This window comes from Neofelis nebulosa, chromosome 3, assembly GCF_028018385.1.
Source record: "Neofelis nebulosa isolate mNeoNeb1 chromosome 3, mNeoNeb1.pri, whole genome shotgun sequence".
In the NCBI taxonomy this organism is placed as follows: domain Eukaryota; kingdom Metazoa; phylum Chordata; class Mammalia; order Carnivora; family Felidae; genus Neofelis; species Neofelis nebulosa.
The window spans coordinates 136559386-136582872 of NC_080784.1; the positions used below are offsets into that span (position 1 = coordinate 136559386).

General features: G+C 35.1%; 1 protein-coding gene across 4 annotated transcripts in view; it reads right to left on the minus strand.

Annotated features, from left to right (window-relative positions):
- ARHGAP24 (Rho GTPase activating protein 24) overlaps positions 1 to 23487 on the minus strand; it is a 671369-nt gene that overhangs the window by 270795 nt on the left and 377087 nt on the right. For 3 of the 4 annotated variants that reach the window (XM_058719598.1, XM_058719596.1, XM_058719597.1), the window contains exon 3: positions 8379 to 8466. In XM_058719598.1, the coding sequence (XP_058575581.1) occupies positions 8379 to 8466 (88 nt within the window). Of the gene's footprint in view, positions 1 to 8378; positions 8467 to 23487 lie in introns of those variants that run through there. The other variant, XM_058719603.1, reaches the window with a different exon arrangement.

Below are 23487 nucleotides of genomic sequence, written 5' to 3' on the forward strand. Positions count from 1 at the left end.
ATACAAGCTTCATGGCTGCCTACAGACTTAGGCAGACAAAAAAAGAGATTGTCATAGTTGCCTTTGGGTAACAGAATTGCACGAACTGTAACCTACAGTACTAACACAAAAGAGAAAAAATAGTTAAGATAAAGACAGTGTCATAAAAATAAATGCCTTAGCAGCATATTTAACTAATGATCAAGAAAATGACGAACTTTTATCCCTTTTATGCTAGAACACTATTAAAATGTCTCCACATTTTCACACAAAATAGACACCAAATACTGGTTTACGTTTTTAAAGACAGCAAATTAATATAACCAATGACTTTATTCACCCTACTAGGAATTGCAAATACACACATGGATGATAAACTATCATTGCTGATGTCAAATAATTATTTCAAAAACTCAAAAACTGGGCCAAGCTTTTTTCTTTCTCAGAGACATCCATGACTATATCTTACAACTATCTATTTCTCATATGGCCTATTCTATACTGCAGCTGCACTGACCATCTAAACAGGCTCAAGTTTGGGTCAATTAAAAATTATACACTCTCCAGATCCATGAAATGTTCTACCTAGGAAGAATTTTTTTGTAAATGCGTGAAATAGGTCTGGAGAGTTATCCAATCATAGAAACAGGAGAAAAAACAACTAGATCAGGGAGATAAAAGTAAAAACTGATTAACAGTATACCATGTAATTACAAATAATAGAGAAAAATTTTGCCACACTTATGCATGTGTGTATATAAGTGAAATAGATAGATGCATATGAATACAGAGATAAATAACTAAATATGGAGAAAATGCAGATAAATAGATTGATAGAGATTAATCAAGTCTCTGGACCCCAAATTTAGACTACAGTTCTTAACCTACAGTCTACAGTTGGGTTTCTAGGAATCTTTGAAACCCCCCAAATCATTTGCAATTTATATAGGTATTTACATTTTTTCTGACAAAACAATACATAATACAGTTATTAGATTGTTTAGGTACTCATGTCCCCTAACTTTTCGCTCAGCTCATAAAAATCCTTCTGCAAAATAATTAGAATAGAAACATTCTTTATTGATATTTACAGAAGTGATATGCAATTGTCAGAGGATATTGGAAATAATTAGCGTAGTCATGGCTAAAGGCAGGCTATATGACACCTTCTCTTCTGAAGGGTTTAATTTTATTTCCAGGCAGATGAAACTCACTTTGGATTACCCTTCAAAATTTCTCTCTCTTTTTTTTTTTCATTTCCGTAGCTGTATCTTCACCTCTCATCCCCTTTTCTTCTGTGTTTACCTCTTTTATTTCCCTGGAGGAAGGAAGAGGATAAGAAAGCCTCCCAGTTCTAGTTATTATTGATTTGGGGCACTGTGCTGAATTGGGGCTTTGAGAGTCTGGAATATTGGTAATTGCCCTTGAAACTCATAATGAGTCTTTCCTTGGATAATACCTATGCGAGCTGGTGTACTGATTCCCAACATGTGAATAATATTAAGCGTGCTTGCTAGTGGCTAGACAGTGTGTGATAAGTTGGCCAGTGTATGGAGGGAGTTTGTGAAGAAGCAGAGACAATTTTAGCAAAGTGAGTTCTGTAATGAAGAAAGCGGAGCTTCAGCATGCATTGATTTCCAGAGGAAAAAATTACAGGTGCACATTCCTTCTCTGGTATAGTTATTCACATAAAAGTAAGGCTACTGCAGGCAGGTGAATTTTCTCCCCAGCTCGTCATGACAGTATTACTATTTGTGACCAGAGAACATACATTTAAAAGAACTGTGAGTGGGCACCTTTATCTAGTGCCTATTTTTATGATAGGCTTAAACATATAAACAATTGCAAATAGATGAAAATGCCTACTCTCACATCAAGTACCAAAACTCTTAATACATACTCTGTTAATCAAAATAAAAAATTCATAAGTTCATATTTCAGAAACCAGGCTCCAGCCTCTAATATCTCATATTTTTTATGCCAGAAAAAATATATATATACATATATACATACATATATACACAGAAAATCAAAATAAAGTTGTATTTTGATTTTCTGGAACTTTACCTTTGTAAAGATAAATCAATCTCTCTCTCTCTCTCTCTCTCTCTCTCTCTCTCTCTCTCTCTCTCTCACACACACACACACACACACACACACACACAAAGTAGTGTTAGCTGTTTGACCTTGATCGAATTACTTCACTGTGCCTCAGTTTCTTTATCTGGAAATGGAGATAATAACAGAGCCGGCTTCATGGAGCTGTGATAAAGATCAAATTTAATGATACATGTAAAGATCCTGGAACATTGCCTGGGATACAGATAAAGCTATAAATCCTATAATGGGTAACCTACCACTCTGTTTAGATCCCAGAGGCTGGCATGTTGGCTGCTGATGGCTCACAGAAGCCTTCATGGACATTGCTCTCCATTGCAACAGGGAGCTGCTTCACCTGAGTTTATCTGTCTCCTCTTTTCCCATAAACCACTAGACTAGCTAATACCAAGATAAAAGGTCTGCTCCTTGAGTTTAGAGCAGCCCTGAGGGGCATCCCAGCTCTGCAGCTCCCCATAGCATCAGCTAAGACCTTATTTGTAATGGTGGTGTGGGCCAGCTTCTCCTTCTGTCTAATCCTGCTCTCCTTGCTTTCTCATAGATGAGATATCTCCAGAGAGCATTCCCCAATACACTGTTTTTAAAAAACTTATCTATCTATCTATCTATCTATCTATCATCTATCATCTATATCCAGTATAGATAACATAGTGTTATAGTAGTTTCAAGTGTATAATATAATGATTCAACAATCCTACACATTACTCAGTGTTCATCAAGATAAATGTCCTCTTAGTCCCCATCACCTATTTCACCCTCCCCCCCCCACTTCCCTTCTGGCAATCACCACTTTGTTCTCTGTATTTCAAGACATGTAGTTTGTTTGTCTCTTTTTTTCTTTGTTAATTTGTTTCTCAAATTGCACATGAGTGAAATCATACAGTATTTGCCTTTCTCTAACTTATTTTACCTAGTATTATACCCTCTAGCTCCATCCATGTGGTTGCAAATGGCAATTTTAGTCTATAAATCTGAAGAAAAAAAAACGTTAAAAATTCACATTCTATGTTGAAAAACACAAGGGAAGTTGTACCTTACAGAGAATGCATTTCAGAGAAGAAACCTAAACCCCATTTCCCTGACCTTGACTATAACAAGAGGAAGACGACTAGGACAGAGGAAGTGCCTCTTGAAGAAAAGTTTTCAAGATAAACCCTATTTTTTAAGGGGAGGAAAATAAATTCTCTCAACCATCAGAACAAGTTCAGAGAAGCACAAGAGAGTTGCTGGTAAATTCTGAAGTATGCTAGAACTGTCACTCACCCTTTCTCCAAGTTGTAGGCTCACATGAAGCTCAGCAATCCATTGAATCTGTTGGGTCTGAAGCTCATGCTTCACGGAAAAAGGGACAAGATGACAGGGTTGAGGGAAGCAGCAATGGTGAAACAGCCTGCATTATCCCTACTTGGCAGACCAGGGTACATGAGTTTCCTGGTAGCTGAATAAGCACAAAGAAAGCAGCTGGCTTTGAGCCCTTCTAATGGTATGCCATCTAACAGGACCTTGCTTAAGGTGGAAAGTCTACCATGTGAAGTGGATTTCCAATTCTAGGGATGCTGAACAATCCACAAATGTTCTCTATAAGCAAGTCAACTTTTGGAAAGGAATGTAATAACCAGTCAGTGTTAAGGAGCTGTACTACAGCAATAGCTTCTGTGTAGACAGACTTCTACCTTCTTCCATTTCTCTTTTGGTAACGTTATCAGAAAGGAAAGCAGAGAAGTAGGAAAGAGGGCATACAGAATTTCCCTCCACTTCAGCCACTATAACCACAAAGAGGTCTTTGCTGCACAAGGGGATGGAAAGATATTACACAGCAGGAAATAAGAGTTCAGCATAGCCAATTTAGGAGTAGCTATTGCTGACAATAAAATCATTTCAAACAATTGAGAGTCTGCCGTGAACCTGGTAAACATATACACTTCAATAAGTATTCATCCAGTACCCTGCATCATACTGTACCATGTGTTAGAGATGCCGTGATGAGAAGAAAGACATGGCTTCTAATACTTATGGAGCATGCACTTCCTCATCTCCTTTTGCCTTTCTGCCTCTGAATCATTATGTCTTCTCCCTGTGACAGACTATTCTTCAAAGAAGGTTGAGACATCATAATCTATTAATTATTCTGTTTATTTTTTAAACATCATAAGGAAAAATTTCCCAGAACACATTTTAAGAAGCAAAAAGACTGAATGCATTTTCTTACTTCAAGTACTATACATTAAATTCTGCCAACATTCCTTTCTCAACCACATTTCCCAAAAGCTTAGCACTTGGCCATAAAAGTTCACTCCAGTCTAAAATTTGGCATGCTTGACAGCAAAGTCTTCAAATTTGCCAATTTGGCTAACATCTCCTTTTTGAATAACAAGTAGGGAAATAGGAAAAAAAAATATGTGAAATGGTATAAATCATGGCATTATCCAGACACAATTCATTTCATGAGATAATAGTAAGACTAAAATAAATTAATCCTAAATTATGGTAGATTTGTTTTCAGATAGATTTTCACAAAAGTTTAAAATCTGCATGGAAATATACTATACAAAGAAATATAATTGAGTCATATACAAAAATCAGAGAACATTTTTTAATGTTTATTTATTTATTTATTTAAATATAAATTTATTGTCAAATTGGTTTCCATACAACACCCAGTGCTCATCCCAACAGGTGCCCTCCTCAATGCCCTTCACCCACCCTCCCCTCCCTCCCACTCCCATCAGCCCTCAGTTTATTCTCAGTTTTTAAGAGTCTCTTATGTTTTGGCTCCCTCCCTCTCTAACCTTTTTTTCTTTTTCCTTCCCCTCCCCCATGGTCTTCTGTTAAGTTTCTCAGGATCCACATAAGAGTGAAAACATATGGTATCTGTCTTTCTCTGTATGACTTATTTCACTTAGCATCACACTCTCCAGTTCCATCCACGTTGCTACAAAAGGCCAGATTTCATTCTTTCTCATTGCCACATAGTATTCCATTGTGTATATAAACCACAATTTCTTTACCCATTCATCAGTTAATGGACATTTAGGCTCTTCCCATAATTTGGCTATTGTTAAAAGTGCTGCTATAAACATTGGGGTACAAGTGCCCCTGTACATCAGCACTCCTGTATCCCTTGGGTAAATTCCTAGCAGTGTTATTGCTTCTGCACTGCAAAGGAAACAATCAACAAAACTAAAAGGCAACCAATGGAATGGGAAAAAATATTTGCAAATGACATATCGGACAAAGGGCTAGTATCCAAAATCTATACAGAGCTCACCAAACTCCACACCCGAAAAACAACCCAGTGAAGAAATGGGCAGAAAACATGAATAGACACTTCTCTAAAGAAGACATCTGGATGGCCAACAGGCACATTAAAAGATGCTCAACGTCGCTCCTTATCAGGGAAATACAAATCAAAACCACACTCAGATATCACCTCACGCTAGTCAGAGTCGCCAAAATGAACAAATCAGGAGACCATAGATGCTGGCGAAGATGTGGAGAAACGGGAACCCTCTTGCACTGTTGGTGGGAATGCAAACTGAGAACTTTGATTCTATTGTAAAATCTTTTTTTGGATTATTTACACATGACTATTACTTAATTTCAGAGGACATTTCAGACTAAAGTAAAACAAAAATGAAACAAAACAACTCCTATCTACATAGTATATATGGATATATATAAATTATAAATAATTCTATATAAAGAATTATATTCTATAATATTCGATAATATAAAGAATTAAAAAGATATATAGCACATATACAGATAAACTATATATATATATATATATATATATATATATATATATACATAAACTTACATATATCTGCACACACACACAAATGTGTGTATGTATATATAGTACCAGAATGTTTGGCAAAGAGCTTTCAGAAAGCTTTTTGTCAGTTTTGCTAGAAATCATTATAGGCAGTTGGGATTAAAGTATTTAATCCTATCCATTGATATACCTTTGGGCTTGAGGTATTTGTACATAAAGACAGAATCATTTCGGATCTGTAAACATCATTTGTAGCATGGGTTTTCAAAAATGGTGATGGAGAGAATTCCTCAGAGAAAACCAATATAGAATAAGTATATGTTATAAGAATCTGCTGCTAGTCAGGCCTACAAAAGAAGGTTCTGTACAAAGCATTGACCACATTTCTGCAATCTTTTCTGTCTCACACTTTCTGACAAATGAAAACATTCTTGCAACTTTCTAGATTCTCTGTGTCCAGCTATCACCTAATTAGAATAATTAGAAAATATCATCTTATCTTTCTCATTTGCAAAAATAAATCCAGTATAGTCAGTAATTCTAATATAGCCAAAATGGTTAAAAATCATGTGATTTAGATTCCCACATTTTCATACAAATACAGAAGCTTTTGTCTGGAAATTCTATTTTAATTGGAGGGACACACCAATAAAGCCTCAATGACCAAAATTCATGGCACAAACACTGAATTCTTAATGAAGCCATGGTGTTTCTCCAACTTTCTCTTTAAAGAAGCATTTGGCGCAATCCTCTTATCACTCCTTAAGATAATTTAGAATTATAAGACCTAATTTAGTAAATATTACATATTGTGTTAATCATTCAGGAAGCATCTTTTCAAATGAGCTATGGGCATAGTATGTTTATTTCCATAATTACTGCAGCAAACCTAAATTTCCTTGAGAATGTGTTGTTTTTTTGTTTTTTGTTTTTTTTTTAAAGACAACCGTCAGATTTCACATCACAGAGTCTTAAACTTCTTAAGTTTTGCTCATCAAAAGCCATATATCATATTCCCCATATATGAAATGCATCCCCTAGAGAAACAATCTTAGAGGGGAAGTTTTGAGACTTCCTGGGTTCGAAGGCCCAGTTCTCTCTAGAACAATCTTGACAATATCCATGTATGTTATATTAGAACACCTTCACCAAAAGATGAAATCTTTACGTATTTAGTAGACAGAATGGGAAAGCAGACCTTTAGTATTATTGGAGACAGAGTCAAAGCTGTCAGTTTAATACCATGCTCACTTAAAAGCCGATAGGCACTAATATTGTGAATAAATAGAGAAAGAAATTTCCTCCAGTGATACTTCAAAGACTTTGCAACATCTGGAATTTGGTTCTATACAGGGTATTCCACTAAAAAGTAAGTACAAAAAGATTTTAATAGAGCAAACAAGATTCAGGTTTCTTACAATGTGTTCTCCCTGGGGGGAGACAAATAACACAATGCATCTGACTAACCTTTCTGCACTTCAGCTGCATCAATTAACATTTAGTCATGGATTCCATCATGAGCCAGATGAACTCAGTGCTACAGCTGTTTTCAGTGAAGGGGAAAAATATGCTTCCACATTTTAGATTCCCAGCATTTATAAATCTGGGAAAAATGTTTTATTGACTGCCGTTGTGCCAGCATTATTGATATGCATTACATATTAGTCACCCAAATAAATTCACACACACCCTAGACTGTGATTAAATCAGGGTCAGTAGCGCATGAACTGGGTCAGCCAGCACCAGTGCTATAAAAACCACATTCTCAACCTTTTTTCTTACATCAAGGATTAAGGAAGGGCTAAAGAACTGATCAAAGAAATAGATTGCGGCCTTGAAAAAATTGTTATTGGGTGGGTCAAACATTTCAGCGATCAGGTACTCTGAGAGAGGGATGCAGATGACTAGAAAAAAATGAACAGATGTTGAAGAAATTGAACTGCAGGATCTAATGGCTTGGCAGAGACATCCTCAATACTACAAGCCAAACATGTGGAAGTGTTTGGTTGGGAGCAAAGCTGGGGTACAGCATAGCAATACTTAGTTAGTCATTGAAGGAGGATTTTTGTTTTGTTTTATTTTTATAGCAAAGGTTCCTTCAAGATGCAATTTGTGGAGAAATATTACAGTGAATCAGCTGGGTAAGCCACTCTACCTGTCACACCTTGCCAAATTTCACATCACAAGAACATTACAAAACTAATTTTGTCTCCATTAGTCCCTTATCAATGCTGTTCCATGTCTTCTGGTCAACTCTGGAGTCACATGGATGAATGGATATCCAATAGTCACGTGGCCATATGTGCACTGCATGTGTGTGTACCATCATTTGTACTGGTGTATAAACCTGGAATCACTATCTGTGTAAAAACTAACCAAATTTGACACTTGCCTTCTCAAATTAATGTTCTTAGCCACAACTCAAGAAGAATAAAGGTTGTATGTCTTCACTTTTACCAACACAGAATGTCAGTCACTTAATCAAACCAGAAAAATGCCTTACCTGGAACTACTTCAAAAAGGAATTTTCCTGGGCTCTCTTCATTGCAGGGATGTTCAAGGACTTTATTTCCAGGCAGAAAAATAGTACCCTGTGAACACAAATGCCCCAGACATCAACATCATCAGAGGGCAAATATTGGATATCATCATCATTATCATCAGTAAATATCCAAAGTGTATCTGTAATCCAGTATATAGTAATACGCATCAGACTCATTTATATTCCCAACTAATCAAAAATCATGTAACAGAATCATATTAATTCAACATTTAACAAGCTTTTGTTGACCACCCAATGTATATAAGATACTGTATTAGGTACCGAGTTAATTTTAAGCACCAATTTATTAAATGCATTCTGTGTGCCAAAATTTTTACTGAGCCTTCTACCAACATCATATTATTTAATTGTTAGAACAGTCTTATAAGGTAGGTGTTATTTTCCCCATTTTACAGCTATGAAAACCAAAGCGAAGGCATTAAATAACTCAGCCAAGGTTGCCATAGCCATCCCTTGATTATTCCTTCCTTTTCCATTAGATTTCTCTCTCTTTAGTGTATTATTTCCATCAGTACTAAGACATACTTAAAGTTGTATCCCATTACAAGATACTACTTTGACTCCTCCTGTTCCAGCTATCATCTTTTTCTCCCCTTGGCTACCAAAGAGCTGCCTACATTGAATCTATTTCTTTACACGTGTCCACTGCAGCCTCGTTTGTGCACCCACAATTCCAATTACCTGATTCTCACAAGCTTCATGCTTAACAATTCTCAATCTTCAATAAATATGACTTCCCAGGAGGATTCAGCACTATTAACCATTCTTTCTTGAAGCACCTTCTTGGTTTTCTCCAGGTTTTGTTCTTACTTTGAGACTTGGTAGAGTCTCTTTTCCTGGCTCTAAGTGGCCTTTAAATATTAAAGTGTTTCAAAGATGTATCCAATTATTCCTTCTCTTCTGACTCTATTTTCTCTTTCTCAGAACTATCTCATTCATGTCTGTGACTTCAATAACCAACTATAAGCCAATGAATATCAGATTAATATTTCTCCCCTTCCCCCTGCTTCTTCTTCTTCTTCTTCTTCTTCTTCTTCTTCTTCTTCTTCTTTTAATTTTAACTAGGCTTCATGCCCAACATGGGGCTGGAACTCACGACCCTGAGATCAAGAGTCGCAGGGTCCACTGACTGAGCCAGCCAAGCACCCCTCAGATTAGTATTTCTAACTCAGGACTCTCTAATTTTCAGAACTTTATATCCAAGAACTTATTTGCATTTCCATTTGGATAGCAAAAGCATCTTAAACTAAATTTAGTCAAATTAAAATGCAATTAATTTTGGTCCTGTTTAGGTATTCACTAGCTTTGTGACTGGCATCTTCTTCCAATCAGTTGCAAAAGCCAGAAATGTAGGAGTCATCATCCTTGGTATATCTGTACTAACACTCAAGTGACTATTGTTTGTGGTCTTGTATGTTTCAAAGTCCATTCACTGAATTCTCCATAACACTCAAACATCTTTCAATCCATTTTTTTCTTAATGCATTCCAAGTATCTTTAGAAACAGAAACTTCACCTTGCAACTTTCTTGCTTAAAAATCTTCAATGACTTTTATTTGTCCTCAGATCAATAGACCTTTGGGTCTACTTCCACCCAAATCTATAAGTTCATTTTTCTGCTCTTATGCTTTTGATGCTTTCTATGACTTTCTGTAATCAAGCCAACTCCTTTTCTATAAATAGTATCATACTCCCATCTACCTTAGGACTGTATTCTTTCCTGGATTGTTTTATAACCATTTCACAGATTGATTACATCCAAAATATACTTGTATAGCTTCCAGAAAATGTTCCTGGATGATTTACTCCTCTATGTAACTATGCTATTTGTAAAATTATTTGATTAATGTCTATCTCCATCATTAAACTGTAAAGGAGTAAGGATAATGTGTGTTTTGCTCTCTAATTTACCACCAATGCCTAGTATTTTGCCTAACATAAGGCTAACACTGAAAAAAAAAGTATATTGTTGAGTGAATAAGTACTGTTAGTGTAGTAAAGCCAAGATTCAAAACCAAGAATGCTGGATTTAAAAGCCTATGTTATTGTCAACAAGATTATATCATCCAGTTTTGCCAGTTTGAAGCAATATTTAGCTCAAGTAATATTTTACTCAGGTTTCATCCTACCTGATTTGGCACAGAAAATTATAGTCATCAACTCTGTCCCTACATCTAGGCTTAGAGTGTTAAAGCATAGCACTCCCTAACTAAAACCTAAGGAATTATAGGTTAGACATCCCCCTCCCCCTCCTTGCTTACAAGAGGAAGTTTTAGAGGTACTACCTTTTTTTTTCCTCCTCCAGGAAGTAAATTTTCTTACTTCTCATCATATCTAGTGTCCTTGGCCCATGGATCACCAGTTTCTGGTGTTTTCAATAATTTTTTAAAATTACAAAACACTTTGAAAATATTCATCATAATTAAGACTTTTTAATATATAGGTTTAATCTATATGGCTTCCATATAAAGTGATAAAAATCAGCTGTTTCAATGAAGAGTTTGTTTTACTTCCTGAAATGATTTTGTGAAGTAATTAAATTTGTGATTTAGCTGGCTGTTAGAATATAGCATCTAACCTTCCAGACAAATACAATATTCACTTATGGGTGCACATATGCCTGTATGTTTGTATGTGTGTACACATGACTCCTGTTTAATTCTATGTCTTCAGGCTCTACTTAGGATCTTAAAATGTACATATATCCTGTAAGTTGAATTCAAGCCACTCTCCTGCATAAATAATTCTCTTGCATGAGTCAGTCTCTTCCATGAAATCCCAAAGTACCTCACTTGATTATTAAAAGACAGAGTAGTGCTATTCTTTGTTTTCTTTTTCATACATGTGAAATAGCTACTTCTGGCTGAAATTTTTATTTTCACTTTTAAAATTTGACATCTTCCAGATTTTATATTTTAGCTGTTTTCCAAGAAAATTATGATGAGAGCATAATAGTTCAAGTATTAGTAGATAATGTTTAGGGCAGGATATATTATAATTGACAAACATTTGCTGTGGTTAATTCATTGTCATTCAATTATAAAATAAAGTAATTTAACTGAAATCTAGTAATTTAACTTGATCACCTTGTATAGAAACCATGTAGTTAAAGTCTATAACTAAGAGAAGAATCTTAATTGTAATAGTTATTTCAAATACTCTGTAATATGATATTGTTAAAAAATGCAGAGAAATTTTAAAAATCTATAATTTACCCACCACCATAGATAACTAATGTTAGCACTTATACATCTTCCTGTATTTGTATATATTTATGTATATGTGTGTATTAACAGCTACAGTAATTTTTATTTAAAAAGTAATCAAAATAAAGCCTTATTTATTATCTGCTTCAAAACTTAAAAATCATGTATTGTTAGTATGCCAATTTAATAATTGACATCATTTTTAATTTTAATTTTTTAAAGTTTATTTATTTTGAGAGAAAGAGAGAGAGAGTAGAAGCAGGGGAGAGGCAGAGGAAAAGGGAGAGAGAGAATCCCAAGCAGGCTCCACACTGTCAGCACAGAACCTGACAGAGGGCTCGAACTCATGAACTGTGAGATCATGACTTGAGCCAACTACTTGGACACTTAACAGACTAAGCCACCCAGGCGCCCCAACATAATTTTTTAAAGCTGAATAGTATAGTGCTTGCTTGAATATACATACTTTTACACCCTCTGTTCATGTAAAGTATTTATGGTTTTCTTCAAGTGTTATAATAAAGAATATTTTCATGAACATCCATGAAGCTAAATCTTTGAGCTCCTCCTTAACTTATTCTAAAGGACAAAGCCCTAAGAGAGAAATTAGTAGTCAAAAAGTATGCACTGTTTGTATGGGTTTAGTTAATTCTTCCAGAGTACTCTAAATTAGCTAAGCAAACAAATAAACAACTAGTGAGAAAGTAAAATAAAAGTGCCCAATCTGATTGAGAAGTAGTTTATTGAGACACTACCATATGTCAGATATTATTTCAGATGGTGTGAAGTATGGAACAGAAATAAACTCTTTACTTTCAATACAAGAATAACATATTATATGACTATACATGAAATAAGTACCAAAGTATATAGAAAACCAAACAAATATAAGAGTTTAAGAAGAGAGTGTCATTAGTGTAGTCTGATTAGTTAAGAAAGGTAATATGAAAAAATAATTTTTAAAGGAAGATTAGATTTTAATATTTAGTGAGGTAGGGGTAATCTTCTAAAATGGAGGAAATCACATCAACAAAAGCAGTAATTAGAGCCATATGTGCATAACACGTTAGAATAAGAGAATTTTCACATGAAGGAATAATTAGGAGGTAAAGATTTGGTGACATTGAGGACACCCCCTGGAAAGTCTACCCTTGGGCAGAGGACGCTGCACTTAACATCCACAACTGAGAACAAGAGTAGACTCTTGAGCAAAGCAGATGGAGACTGAGGAATACCAACTTCTTAAAAATTTGTTACTATGAAGCAATTAATTTGTCATAGATGACAACATCAAGACTTACACAAATGTATTGGCAGCAGAAATGGCATAAATTTGCATCAGCAATGCATTACTGGAGATACAATTTTTGGAAATAGAAACTGGGCACAGTTTAAGCATAGAGAATGAAGAAGAGTCAAAGATTACTTCAGTTTCTCTCTTCTGTATATCTAGAAGAAAGGTGATACCTCTTATTTGAAATGGGGAATTAGTAAGAATTAAACTCCACTGAGTCCATGTATTTGAGCCAAAACTGTGTGATAGTCTTTAATTTCCTGGTAATAGCTAGATTGGATGTTCTCTATTTGCCCACCACCCCTCCCATCTTCTTTCCACCTATCACTCTATTCTGTACCCCTGGAAACTAATCTCTATAAATTGCATAAACCAGGCTCTCTTGACTGTTGACTTCAGGTTGGATTTGAGAAATCATAGCATAAAATCAGAAGGCCACAAAAGAGACAGACTGAGATATTTATTGACCTATCCTCCTCCAAGCTAGCCAGAAAACTGGCCTTAGTTGCATTGGATACCTTAGTCCACATCTCCTAAATTTGCAGGCTTCCCCAGGTTCTAGTAGCTCTAACAGACCCAGGATGTTTTCCCTATCTGTGGGTTTCTATGAACCTTCCCAACACTTTATAAATGGTTTCTTTATCATACACTCTACAATTAGCACTTTTAAGGTGGAGCCATCAATTTCTTGCTGGGATCTGGAGTAACAAAATAGTCAGGGTGCAAGTGCTTTCAGTTTTCTAAGAAATGGCATATTACCCCTGATGTTCAATATGCCTCACTGGAAATTTTGGATGATCACAGAGAAGAGAATCAAGTATAAGAAGGAGATATAACCTTTTTGATCAGAGTTCAGTACATATGGTAGTAATTACATGTCAATAACTAATCAGCATATTCAGAATGGAATTAAGCTTACTTTTTATCCCTTACAGGGAATATCTCCTTCTAAACAATTTTTAAAATTTCAAAATGAGATAATACATTAAACAAAATATTTTATAGCTTAAGAGCTAAGAGTTGGCAAAAGAAACATAATTCAGAACCATAATAGTATCTCATTTTCAGATAAATAGCTGAAATTGCTATTAAAAAAAGAAGCTCCTCTCTAGTTAAACCACTGAGCCAAAACCACCAGATATTGGGGTAAAGCAAGATCATGTTGAAAATAAGTATAGTAATCTTCCTATCTGGAATTTGGATTGAAAAAAAAATGTATGCATGTGCAGTAGCTCTGTTACTTTCTATAAACTTAATGGTAAGAATTTTTTTTTTCCAGCACTAACAGTGATCATGAACATCATGGACTGGGCAAAGTCTCAGCTTGACAATATATATGTGTATTTTTAATGCAATTAGACAGAGGTTGAGAAATGACATCAAGGGGAAACTATTATTCAGAAGTTTTTTTATAGTACCATAGGTTGATTTTACTTTATTTTTTCTTTGCAGCAAGTACTTTCATTAAGTCATTCGACAAATATTTATTAAACAACACCTGGCATGACTCAGGCCCCCTCCTGGGCACAAAGGATATAATGGTGAGAAAATCCAATAATGTCTTTGCACTCCTGGATCTTAGGATCACACAGGGAAGGTAGAAAATTAGAAAACAAATAACTAAAATTGTACCCAGAAACACTCTAGCCATGTAACAATCTACCAATGACACTTAATTCTGTGGTTAGGTAAATCTGCTCTGGGTTCAGATTCTCCCTCTACCACCAATTAGCCCACTGACTTCAGGCAAGACAGGTATCCTCCCTTTGACTCAGGTTCTACATTCTTAAAATGAGATTAAAAATAGAACTGACTTCATAAAATCACTGTGAGCTAATATGGGTAGTTTGTAGAAAAATGCCTGATACATACTATTTCTTAGCTGTGTTTAATATAAAAAAAATCTTTCGTGTATCCCAGAAGCCCCAAAGATAGTGTGGCCTCATGTTTTACTAATCTCCAAATAATGAGGTAGTTCTAGTAAAGGTTCAATATATATCTGCTAATATTATTATCTAATCAAGTAAACAGGGAGGTAAACTAATTAGAAAATTTTAAGTTATTTTTTACTGACTATCATGTTTGAAAGGCTAGACTAACCAAAACAAACAAATCTCTAATTAACAATCTTAATAATAAATAGCATAGCATGAGATTGATAATGATGTTTGCTAACATTTTCTTACCTGCTACCTTGCTAAACCAATATGTATGCTATTTATATCATTAATATGCTCAGTGACTCTGTGATCTAGGTATTTCTCACTTTATTGATGAGGAAATGAAGCTCAGGGAGGTGAAGATCCTGGCACAGTAAATTCCTAACACAAATTTGAATAAAAAATGATTGAATAAATGAATACAAGCTGCTTTAAGGACTATATCTTTGATTATCAACCCAGTTTATGTTCCTACTTCTAATCAATTACTGCTATTTAAAGCAGTTTGAAGAAGTTTTATGAAGAGTTATTAAGTTTCTTCTTAGCCTGTGAAATGAGTTACACCAATTCCTGGAATATTGTTGGGGAGGGAAGTGAAGGGGAGACTTGCAAATCTGCACAGTTTTAGAATCTGCCAAAGTAATTTTGATGTGCAAACTCTTTGGGGACCACTGACCTAAGCACTGTTATAAATTGTCTTGTAGAGAAAGTAGCACAGTATTCATAAAGCTGTGCTCATTGTAGAATGTACTGTTTTTCCTCAAAATAATAGATGTGATATTTTCAAACCATTATTTAAATTAACCATGGCAAACATAATAGCATGAGACTATCTTACAATTACTGAATAAATAGAAATAAATTCTCTATATAAATGTCTCATGTTGCTACTTTCTATTAACTGCAGATTTAGCACTTGAGAAGCATTGTCATTCTGGGCTCATTTTTATTTAAAACAGCATTTGCATAATATTATTACATATGTTCAGATCCTAGGACGCTAATTAATTGTGCACTAATTGTGATGGAGAAAAATATGTAATATATTTTGATATAATTCATTTAAAAGTTTTTAACGCTTTCTTCTCAGACACAAGGACCCATGTGAACACCCACTCTGGACAGAACAGAAGCACAACAATTTCTTCCCCAATGGAGTCCTCCTGCATGAATATTCACTCTGGAAACATGGCCATTACCATTCTAGCTACATTTAGATCATTGTCTACATGTTTTTGATTTACTGGAAAATGAAGAAATTCCTTGACAACAGGGGGAGAACAGATTAGAAATGTGGGAAAATGAAGACACGATTATTCAAAAATCAAAATTCTATAATCACACTCTCAAAATTGGTAGAGACCTTAGAAATGACCTTACTCATGCTTATCAAATATATGAATCCCTTTTAAATACCACAGTCCTCAGAAATTTGACTAAAATATCTCACTAATTCTCTGATGGTGTTCCATGCCATTTTTGAAAGATTATACTTGGAAGAAAAAAATCCAAAAGTTGACATAAAATCCATCCCCCAACAATTTCTACTCTAAAGTCTCCCTTTGGAGTGAAATCCCTTTTTCCAGCTTGAACCTTACAGCTACATCTACTGAGACTTATGTGCCAACTTCTCTGATTATTGTAATCTTCTAAAAAACCCTATGTGGAGTTACAATTATATCTGTCCATTACACAGCAGGAATGTTGAGGCATAAATAGGTTGAGTAGCATGCAGCTGTGTAGCTGTTAAAGTGCAGAGATGCAACTTGACCCTCCTGAAGTTCAAGTTCCACTTCCTTTATATAATAGAAAGCTACAATGCAATTTATTAGTTCATTTGCTTATTTGTTTTTTCATCAGTTGTATATTTATTATGTACTATATGCTGAGGATACTAAATGCTTAGGGGAAAAATGGAAATGTTAGTAGTGATTATCTTGGAATATTCAGGTCATAGATGATTTTTATTTTGCTAAGCTTTTCCTACTTTTAAAATAATTTTAAAACAATGAGCGCATTTTACTTGCATACCAAGAAAAAACATACAAATAGATTTTTAAAGCAAAGAAAAATGACAGGAGAAAGCAGGGTTGGATAGAGGCCTTTTGGAATTTAGAGGTTAAATTTCTGCTTTGCAGTAAGGACTATGAAAGACAGTTCAAGAAAATTTTTAAATGTAGTATAGTACTCTGAATAATGGTCACCCAAAGATAGCAGGTCCTAATTCCTGGAACCTGTAAATATTCTTTTACCAGAGAAAAAAGGTCTCCAGATGTAATTAAGAATCCTCACGGGGAATTATCCTAGATTATCTAGGTGATCCTTAAATATAATCACAAATATCCTTATAAAAGAGGCAGATATGATATCCACACAGGAGGCCATGTGGAAATAGATGCAAGAAACTGAAAAAACACAGTCGGTCACAAGCCAAGAAATGCTCACAGAACTGGAAGAGTTCCCGCCTAGAGCCTCTGAAAGAAGTCTGGCCCTGCCTATATGCCTTGATTTCCTACTTCTGGACTCCAGAACTGTGACAGAATAAATTCCTGTTGTTTCAAGACAACAAATTTGTGGGAATTTGTTACAGCAGTCAAAGGAAATTAATACATATAAATTAATACCTATAAAACATGCTTTGAAACAAACCTTCCAATGGTTCCTTGTGAGAAGGCTGTAAGAAACTAAGGTTTTAAAATCCACTACTAATTCTCAAGTGCTGGTAAGGGATCTCTAACCTTTAATTATCCAATGATTTTCAGGGAGAGTCCACAGTATACAAGGTACTGAAATTAGATAGTAGCCAAAGAAAATCCCCCCTTTACCCCACTCTCTACTCTCAATAGTAGGAACTGATCAGTGACATGTTCTTGTTCTTGGAAGCCCAGGATAGAATGTCCTTGGCAAGGTTAAGGGTCTTTATTTGGAGAGGACTGAGTTCAATTTCTAAACCGTCTCAATTAATTACTGGGACTTTGACTTTTTGTATTTTGTGTCCAACAATATATACCATTTTACAACATTCATTATTTCTCAGCTAGAAAAACATGTCAGCTGTTCAGAAGGTGGTAAAGGTCAAAGGTTTGAAATGAAGTCTACGGCAGTAGGAGAAAAAGAAAAAAAATTCTTTTCTTTTGGAGTTTATGTCTCATTATGGAACAGAAATATGAAGAGCAAAAACATAGCTATATAATGTCTATTATGGGAAAACCTGGGACCCCTAAAAATAAGAGTTCAATAAGCCATTTTCAATAGACCAGATAATTGATGATAATTAAAATATTCCCATTTAAACTTTTATCTTAAATAACTAATAAACACTTTGCGTGCTTATAAACAAAGTGAAGGGACACCGGGGTTGCTCAGTTGGTTGAGCATCAGACTTTGGCTCAGGTCATCATCTTGCAGTTTGTGAGTTCAAGTCCCACATGGGGCTTGTGCTGACAGCACGGATCCTGCTTCTGATCCTCTGTCTCCCTCCCTACCCCTCCCCCACTCACACTCTCGCTCTCAAACATAAAAATTAAAATAAATAAATAAATAAATAAATAAATAAATAAATAAATAAAAATAAAGTAGAAAAGCCATGGTTCAACCTTGGAAAAAGCTGTATAATAACTAAACGTATAGTTCCAATGTAAATTGAGATGTTGATACAATGATTTTAATAATTTTTTTTAACAACCAAGTATGATTGTTTTATAGTTAAATAACTTTCTATATAAATACATTTTAAAATTGGAAAGTTTAATTGGAAGAAAAATGTCTTTAGCAGGAAGAAGACAACCTAGAACTTAATCACATTTGCATTTTACACTGAACTTTAAAAAAAATCTCCTTTGACTTTTGGTAACACCTACTTTGCTTTTCTCTACTTCTTTGAACTACAGTCAATTATGTTCAATATAATCCTTAATAGTTGCTGCTGAAATTGCATGTGCAGTGTGATATTTACTTGTGTAAATATAACACGCTTTTGCAAAATTACAAAAGTTTGGCAAGATATTCTGTTGGTAAAGAAAGCAGTGCTCTTTTTTTTAAATTTTATTTTTCTTTAATTTACATCCAAATTAGTTAGCATATAGTATAACAATGATTTCAGGAGTAGATTCCTTAATGCCCCTTACCCATTTAGCCCATTACCCCTCCCACAACCCCTCCAGTAACCCTCTGTTTGTTCTCCATATTTAAGAGTCTCTTATGTTTTGTCCCCCTCCCTGTTTTTATATTATTTTTGTTTCCCTTCCCTTATGTTCATCTGTTTTGACTCTTAAAGTCCTCATGTGAGTGAAATATGATATTTGTCTTTCTCTGACTAATTTCGCTTAGCATAATACCCTTCAGTTCCATTCACGTAGTTGCAAATGGCAAGATTTCATTCTGATTGCCGAGTAATACTCCATTGTATGTATATGTGTATATATATATATATATATATATATATATATATATATATACCACATCTTCTTTATCCATTCATCCATCAATGGACATTCGGACTCTGAAAGCAGCACTCTTATGGTAGGAGGTGGTAGGGGGCAAAATGGTAAAATTCTTTTTTTTTTTTTTTTAAGTTTACTGATTTGGCAGAGACAGTGGAAATGGGGGAGGGACAGAGAGAGGGAGAGAGAATCCCAAGCAGGCTCTGCACTGTTAGCACAGAGCCCAATGTGAGGCTCAAACTCACGAACGGTGAGATCATGACCTGAGCCAAAACCAAGAGTTGGGTGCTTAACCTACTGAGCCTCCCAGGTGTCCCAAAATGGTAAAATTCTTATAGAGGCCACTTTAGTGATATTTATCATACTCAGAAAGATAAGAAATGACATATTTGCAAGGTTGTTTGCAGTACAAAGAGCAGAATTGGAAACAACTCAGGTGTTTCTCGATGAAAAATTGATTTAAGAAACTATGATACATCTGTCTAATGGAGTGTTATGCAGCCATAAAAATAAAATAAATCATATCTACAGAGAATTTGTATATTACCTCTCTACAGAGCTATATATATTATACAGAGGAAAAAACATAGTTTGTTTAGAAATAAGTATTCAGAATATTATATTTTAAGTAAGAAAGAGATAATACTAAGAACATATATTTGTATTTGTCTTTATTCACACAGAAAAAAATCATGGAAAGAAGAAATGGAAAAATCATGGAAAGAATCATGTCTCATAAACATGAGACAAATCAAAGTAGGTAGTTAGCTATAGGGAGTGTGTGTGTATGATGGCAGGAAGAATAAGGATAGAGGGAAGTAAGAGTTTCCAATGTAAACATTTAATACAGTTTTGATTTTGAAATCATATGAATGTTTCATGTATTCACAAATTAAGTTTAAAATGAAAGTAGTATGCAAAAATAAAAGTAAATAATATTTAAAATGAAAATATAATCACAAAATATTAATACTTTTCTCTACACAGTTGAATTCTTTAATATTCCTTAGGCTTTTTACTCCAGAATTTCTACTTTGCAAGAATATTAATTTTTTAATATGAAAAAAATAACCCTATTGTGTAAAAAGTCATTTTGAGTTAATCCACTCATAGTGTTAAAGATCTAGCTAATGGGCTCTATATTATTCTGGATATACTAAGGCAACTTGGAACTGAGAACCTACAATGAATATGAGCCTAGTCACATTTAAAAAATTTTGGGGGGGTAAAAAAAAAGTTTTGTTTTGTATTTAAGTTTCTTTGATAAGGTATATCTACGTGTGTGATAAGAATATTTTTATTTTAAATTTAATGTTGCCCTTCTTTGGCGAATAGCTACTCTTTCTGCTTAGCAAAATAATCCTGGAGAAAAATATCAGTGAATAAAATTTTGGATTCATTAGTCTAATATTTCTTTTTTTTTTTTTTTAATTTTTTTTTCAACGTTTTTTATTTATTTTTGGGACAGAGAGAGACAGAGCATGAACGGGGGAGGGGCAGAGAGAGAGGGAGACACAGAATCGGAAACAGGCTCCAGGCTCCGAGCCATCAGCCCAGAGCCTGACGCGGGGCTCGAACTCACGGACTGCGAGATCGTGACCTGGCTGAAGTCGGACGCTTAACCGACTGCGCCACCCAGGCGCCCCAGTCTAATATTTCTTTTAATATTTACTTTTTTCTTTATTTTTGAGAGAGCTGGAGAGCAGGGAGGAGCAGAGAGAGAGGGAGACAGAGAATCCCAAGCAGGCTCCATGATATCAGCACAGAGCCTGATGCAGGGCTTGAACCCACAAATCAGGAGATCAGGACCTGAGCTGAAATCAAGAGTCAGATGCTCAACTGACTTAGTCACCCAGGCACCCCAGTCTAATACTTTTAATCTCAGAAGTTCCATTGATTTTATAGTTGTTCTCACATGATAGTATACATATTATTTGTCCCTGGCTCCTGCCCCAAACTACTCAAATGTTATTGACTTCTTTCTCTGCCTTAAAAACATTGACTTGGCAGCTATGATTACAAAGCAAAGTGTTTCAATTCTAAATATGCATTCTCAACCTGCCCCTGTCAGATCAACCAGGCACAATTAATGTGGTAATCCAATTAAAATCTAATTTACAATAGCTAAAATTAATACAACAGTCTTCCAACTTCTAAAATACATTAAGTATATTTTGGTTTTTTGTTGTTGCTTTGATTACTGCTTTAATATGCATCTGCATCGATTTCCTAGACTAAAGAAGCCACTATAGCAAAACACAAGTATCCAGCAAGACCAGATGCCATGACAATGATATAATCATGCAACATGAATTTTTATTGCATTTCTTCTCTGGATCAGAAACTGTTTTGAGTGAAGATATTGCAGCATTGAAAGTAGACAATACTCCTGTTTTCATGAAACCTACATTTTAATAAAGGAAGGCATACATGTATCTATTTATAAATAAAATGTAAAACATAAGGAAATAATTAGATAATGTAAAGTGCTGTGTACTAATGAAAATAGGGTGGTATGTTTGAAAGCACCTGGGTGGCTACTTTGGAATGACTGTTCAAAGAAGACTTCTCTGAGCAGGTGACATTTTGGCTGAGATCTAAATGCTAAGAAAAGTCCATCCATATGAAGATGAAGGGGGAGAATGGCTATGTCTGAGAGGAAGGCAGGGGTGATCAGTCCCCACTTTATAAGCTAAGGTTAAGTATTCATATTTTTATTCAAAGTGTAATGAGAAGCCATTGAAGGGTTTTGAGTATAGTATAATCTGATGTTTACTTTTATTTTATTTTATTTTATTTTATTTTATTTTAATTTTAATTCTAACATAGTTAACATGCAGTGTTATATTAGTTTCAGGTGTATAATACAATGATTCAGCACTTCCATACATAATCCAGTGTTCACCATGACATGTGCACTCCTTAATCCCCATTGCCTACTTAACTGATTGGCATTTTTAAAAGAACACTTTGACTATTGAATAGAAAATAGATTGTAGAGATACAAGAACGGAAGCAGAAGGTCAGGCTACTTTAGGATAGAAAAGATTGGTAGCCATTGAGATGAAGAAAAGTGATATTTGGATTATGTTTCAGAGGTAAACAGGAGTTGGTAATGTCTTGGGCATGGGGCTCAAGGAAAGACAGGATACAAGCCTAGAATTGTGTCATCATTGGAATATCTCATATACTATGGCAGGGAAGATAGAGGAGGGGAGAAACAAGATTGGGGGAAAACCAAAAATTCAGTATAGGCCGCATTAAATTTGAAGTGCCCATTAGTCATTCAAGAAAATGAAAAGTAGAAACCTAGATATGTGAGTCCCAACTTGCAAAGACAGATTCAACCTGGAGATTTACTTGTGAGAGTCCCCTGACTATAAACTGCATTTGAAATCACAAACTTAATTCAGGTAATCCAGGGAGAATGTGTAGGCTGGTTAAGATAGGAGACCAAGGGAAGATCTCCAGAGCATTCCTGGATTGAGAGGGACTACAGAGGTGAAGGGGCCACAGGGGAGGCTGAGGAGGGACCAGGGAAGAAGGAGGGGCCAGGGAAGAAGGAGGGCCAGGTGTAGGATGCCAAAAGCCATGATAAGAAAGCATTACAAGAAATGGTCATCTGCGAAAAATACTGTAGAACGGTCAAGTGAGAGCACAACTAGAACACTGACAAATGGAGTTGGCCCAAAGAAGATACTGGTAAACTCAGCAGAAACAATCTCAATGGGCTGGTGGAAAAGCGAGTCTTATTCCAGTAGGATGAAGAGAGAATGTGTGATGGAAAGGTGGAGGCAGTTATTACAGATAATTTCTCCAAAAGTTTTCACATTAGAGGGATCGGGCAAATGATTAGTAGTAGGATGAATGCAGGTACCAAGATGTTTGTGGTTTGTTCTATTCTGTTTTAGGGAAGAATGTGATATGAGTATATTTTCTGCCGGCAATGATTCAGTAGAAATGGGGAACATTAAGCCCAGAATCATTTACTGGGAAGTCTATTCATTCTCAACTAATCTTCCTATGCCAGCTCTGCTATTAAATTATTTTTCATATGTGTGAGGATCCGTGTCTAAGCTATTCTGTTGGTCAGTTTGTTTATCCCTACACTAATAATATACTATATTAATTATTACAACTTCACGTTTGGTGAGGTAAGTCTTGTTT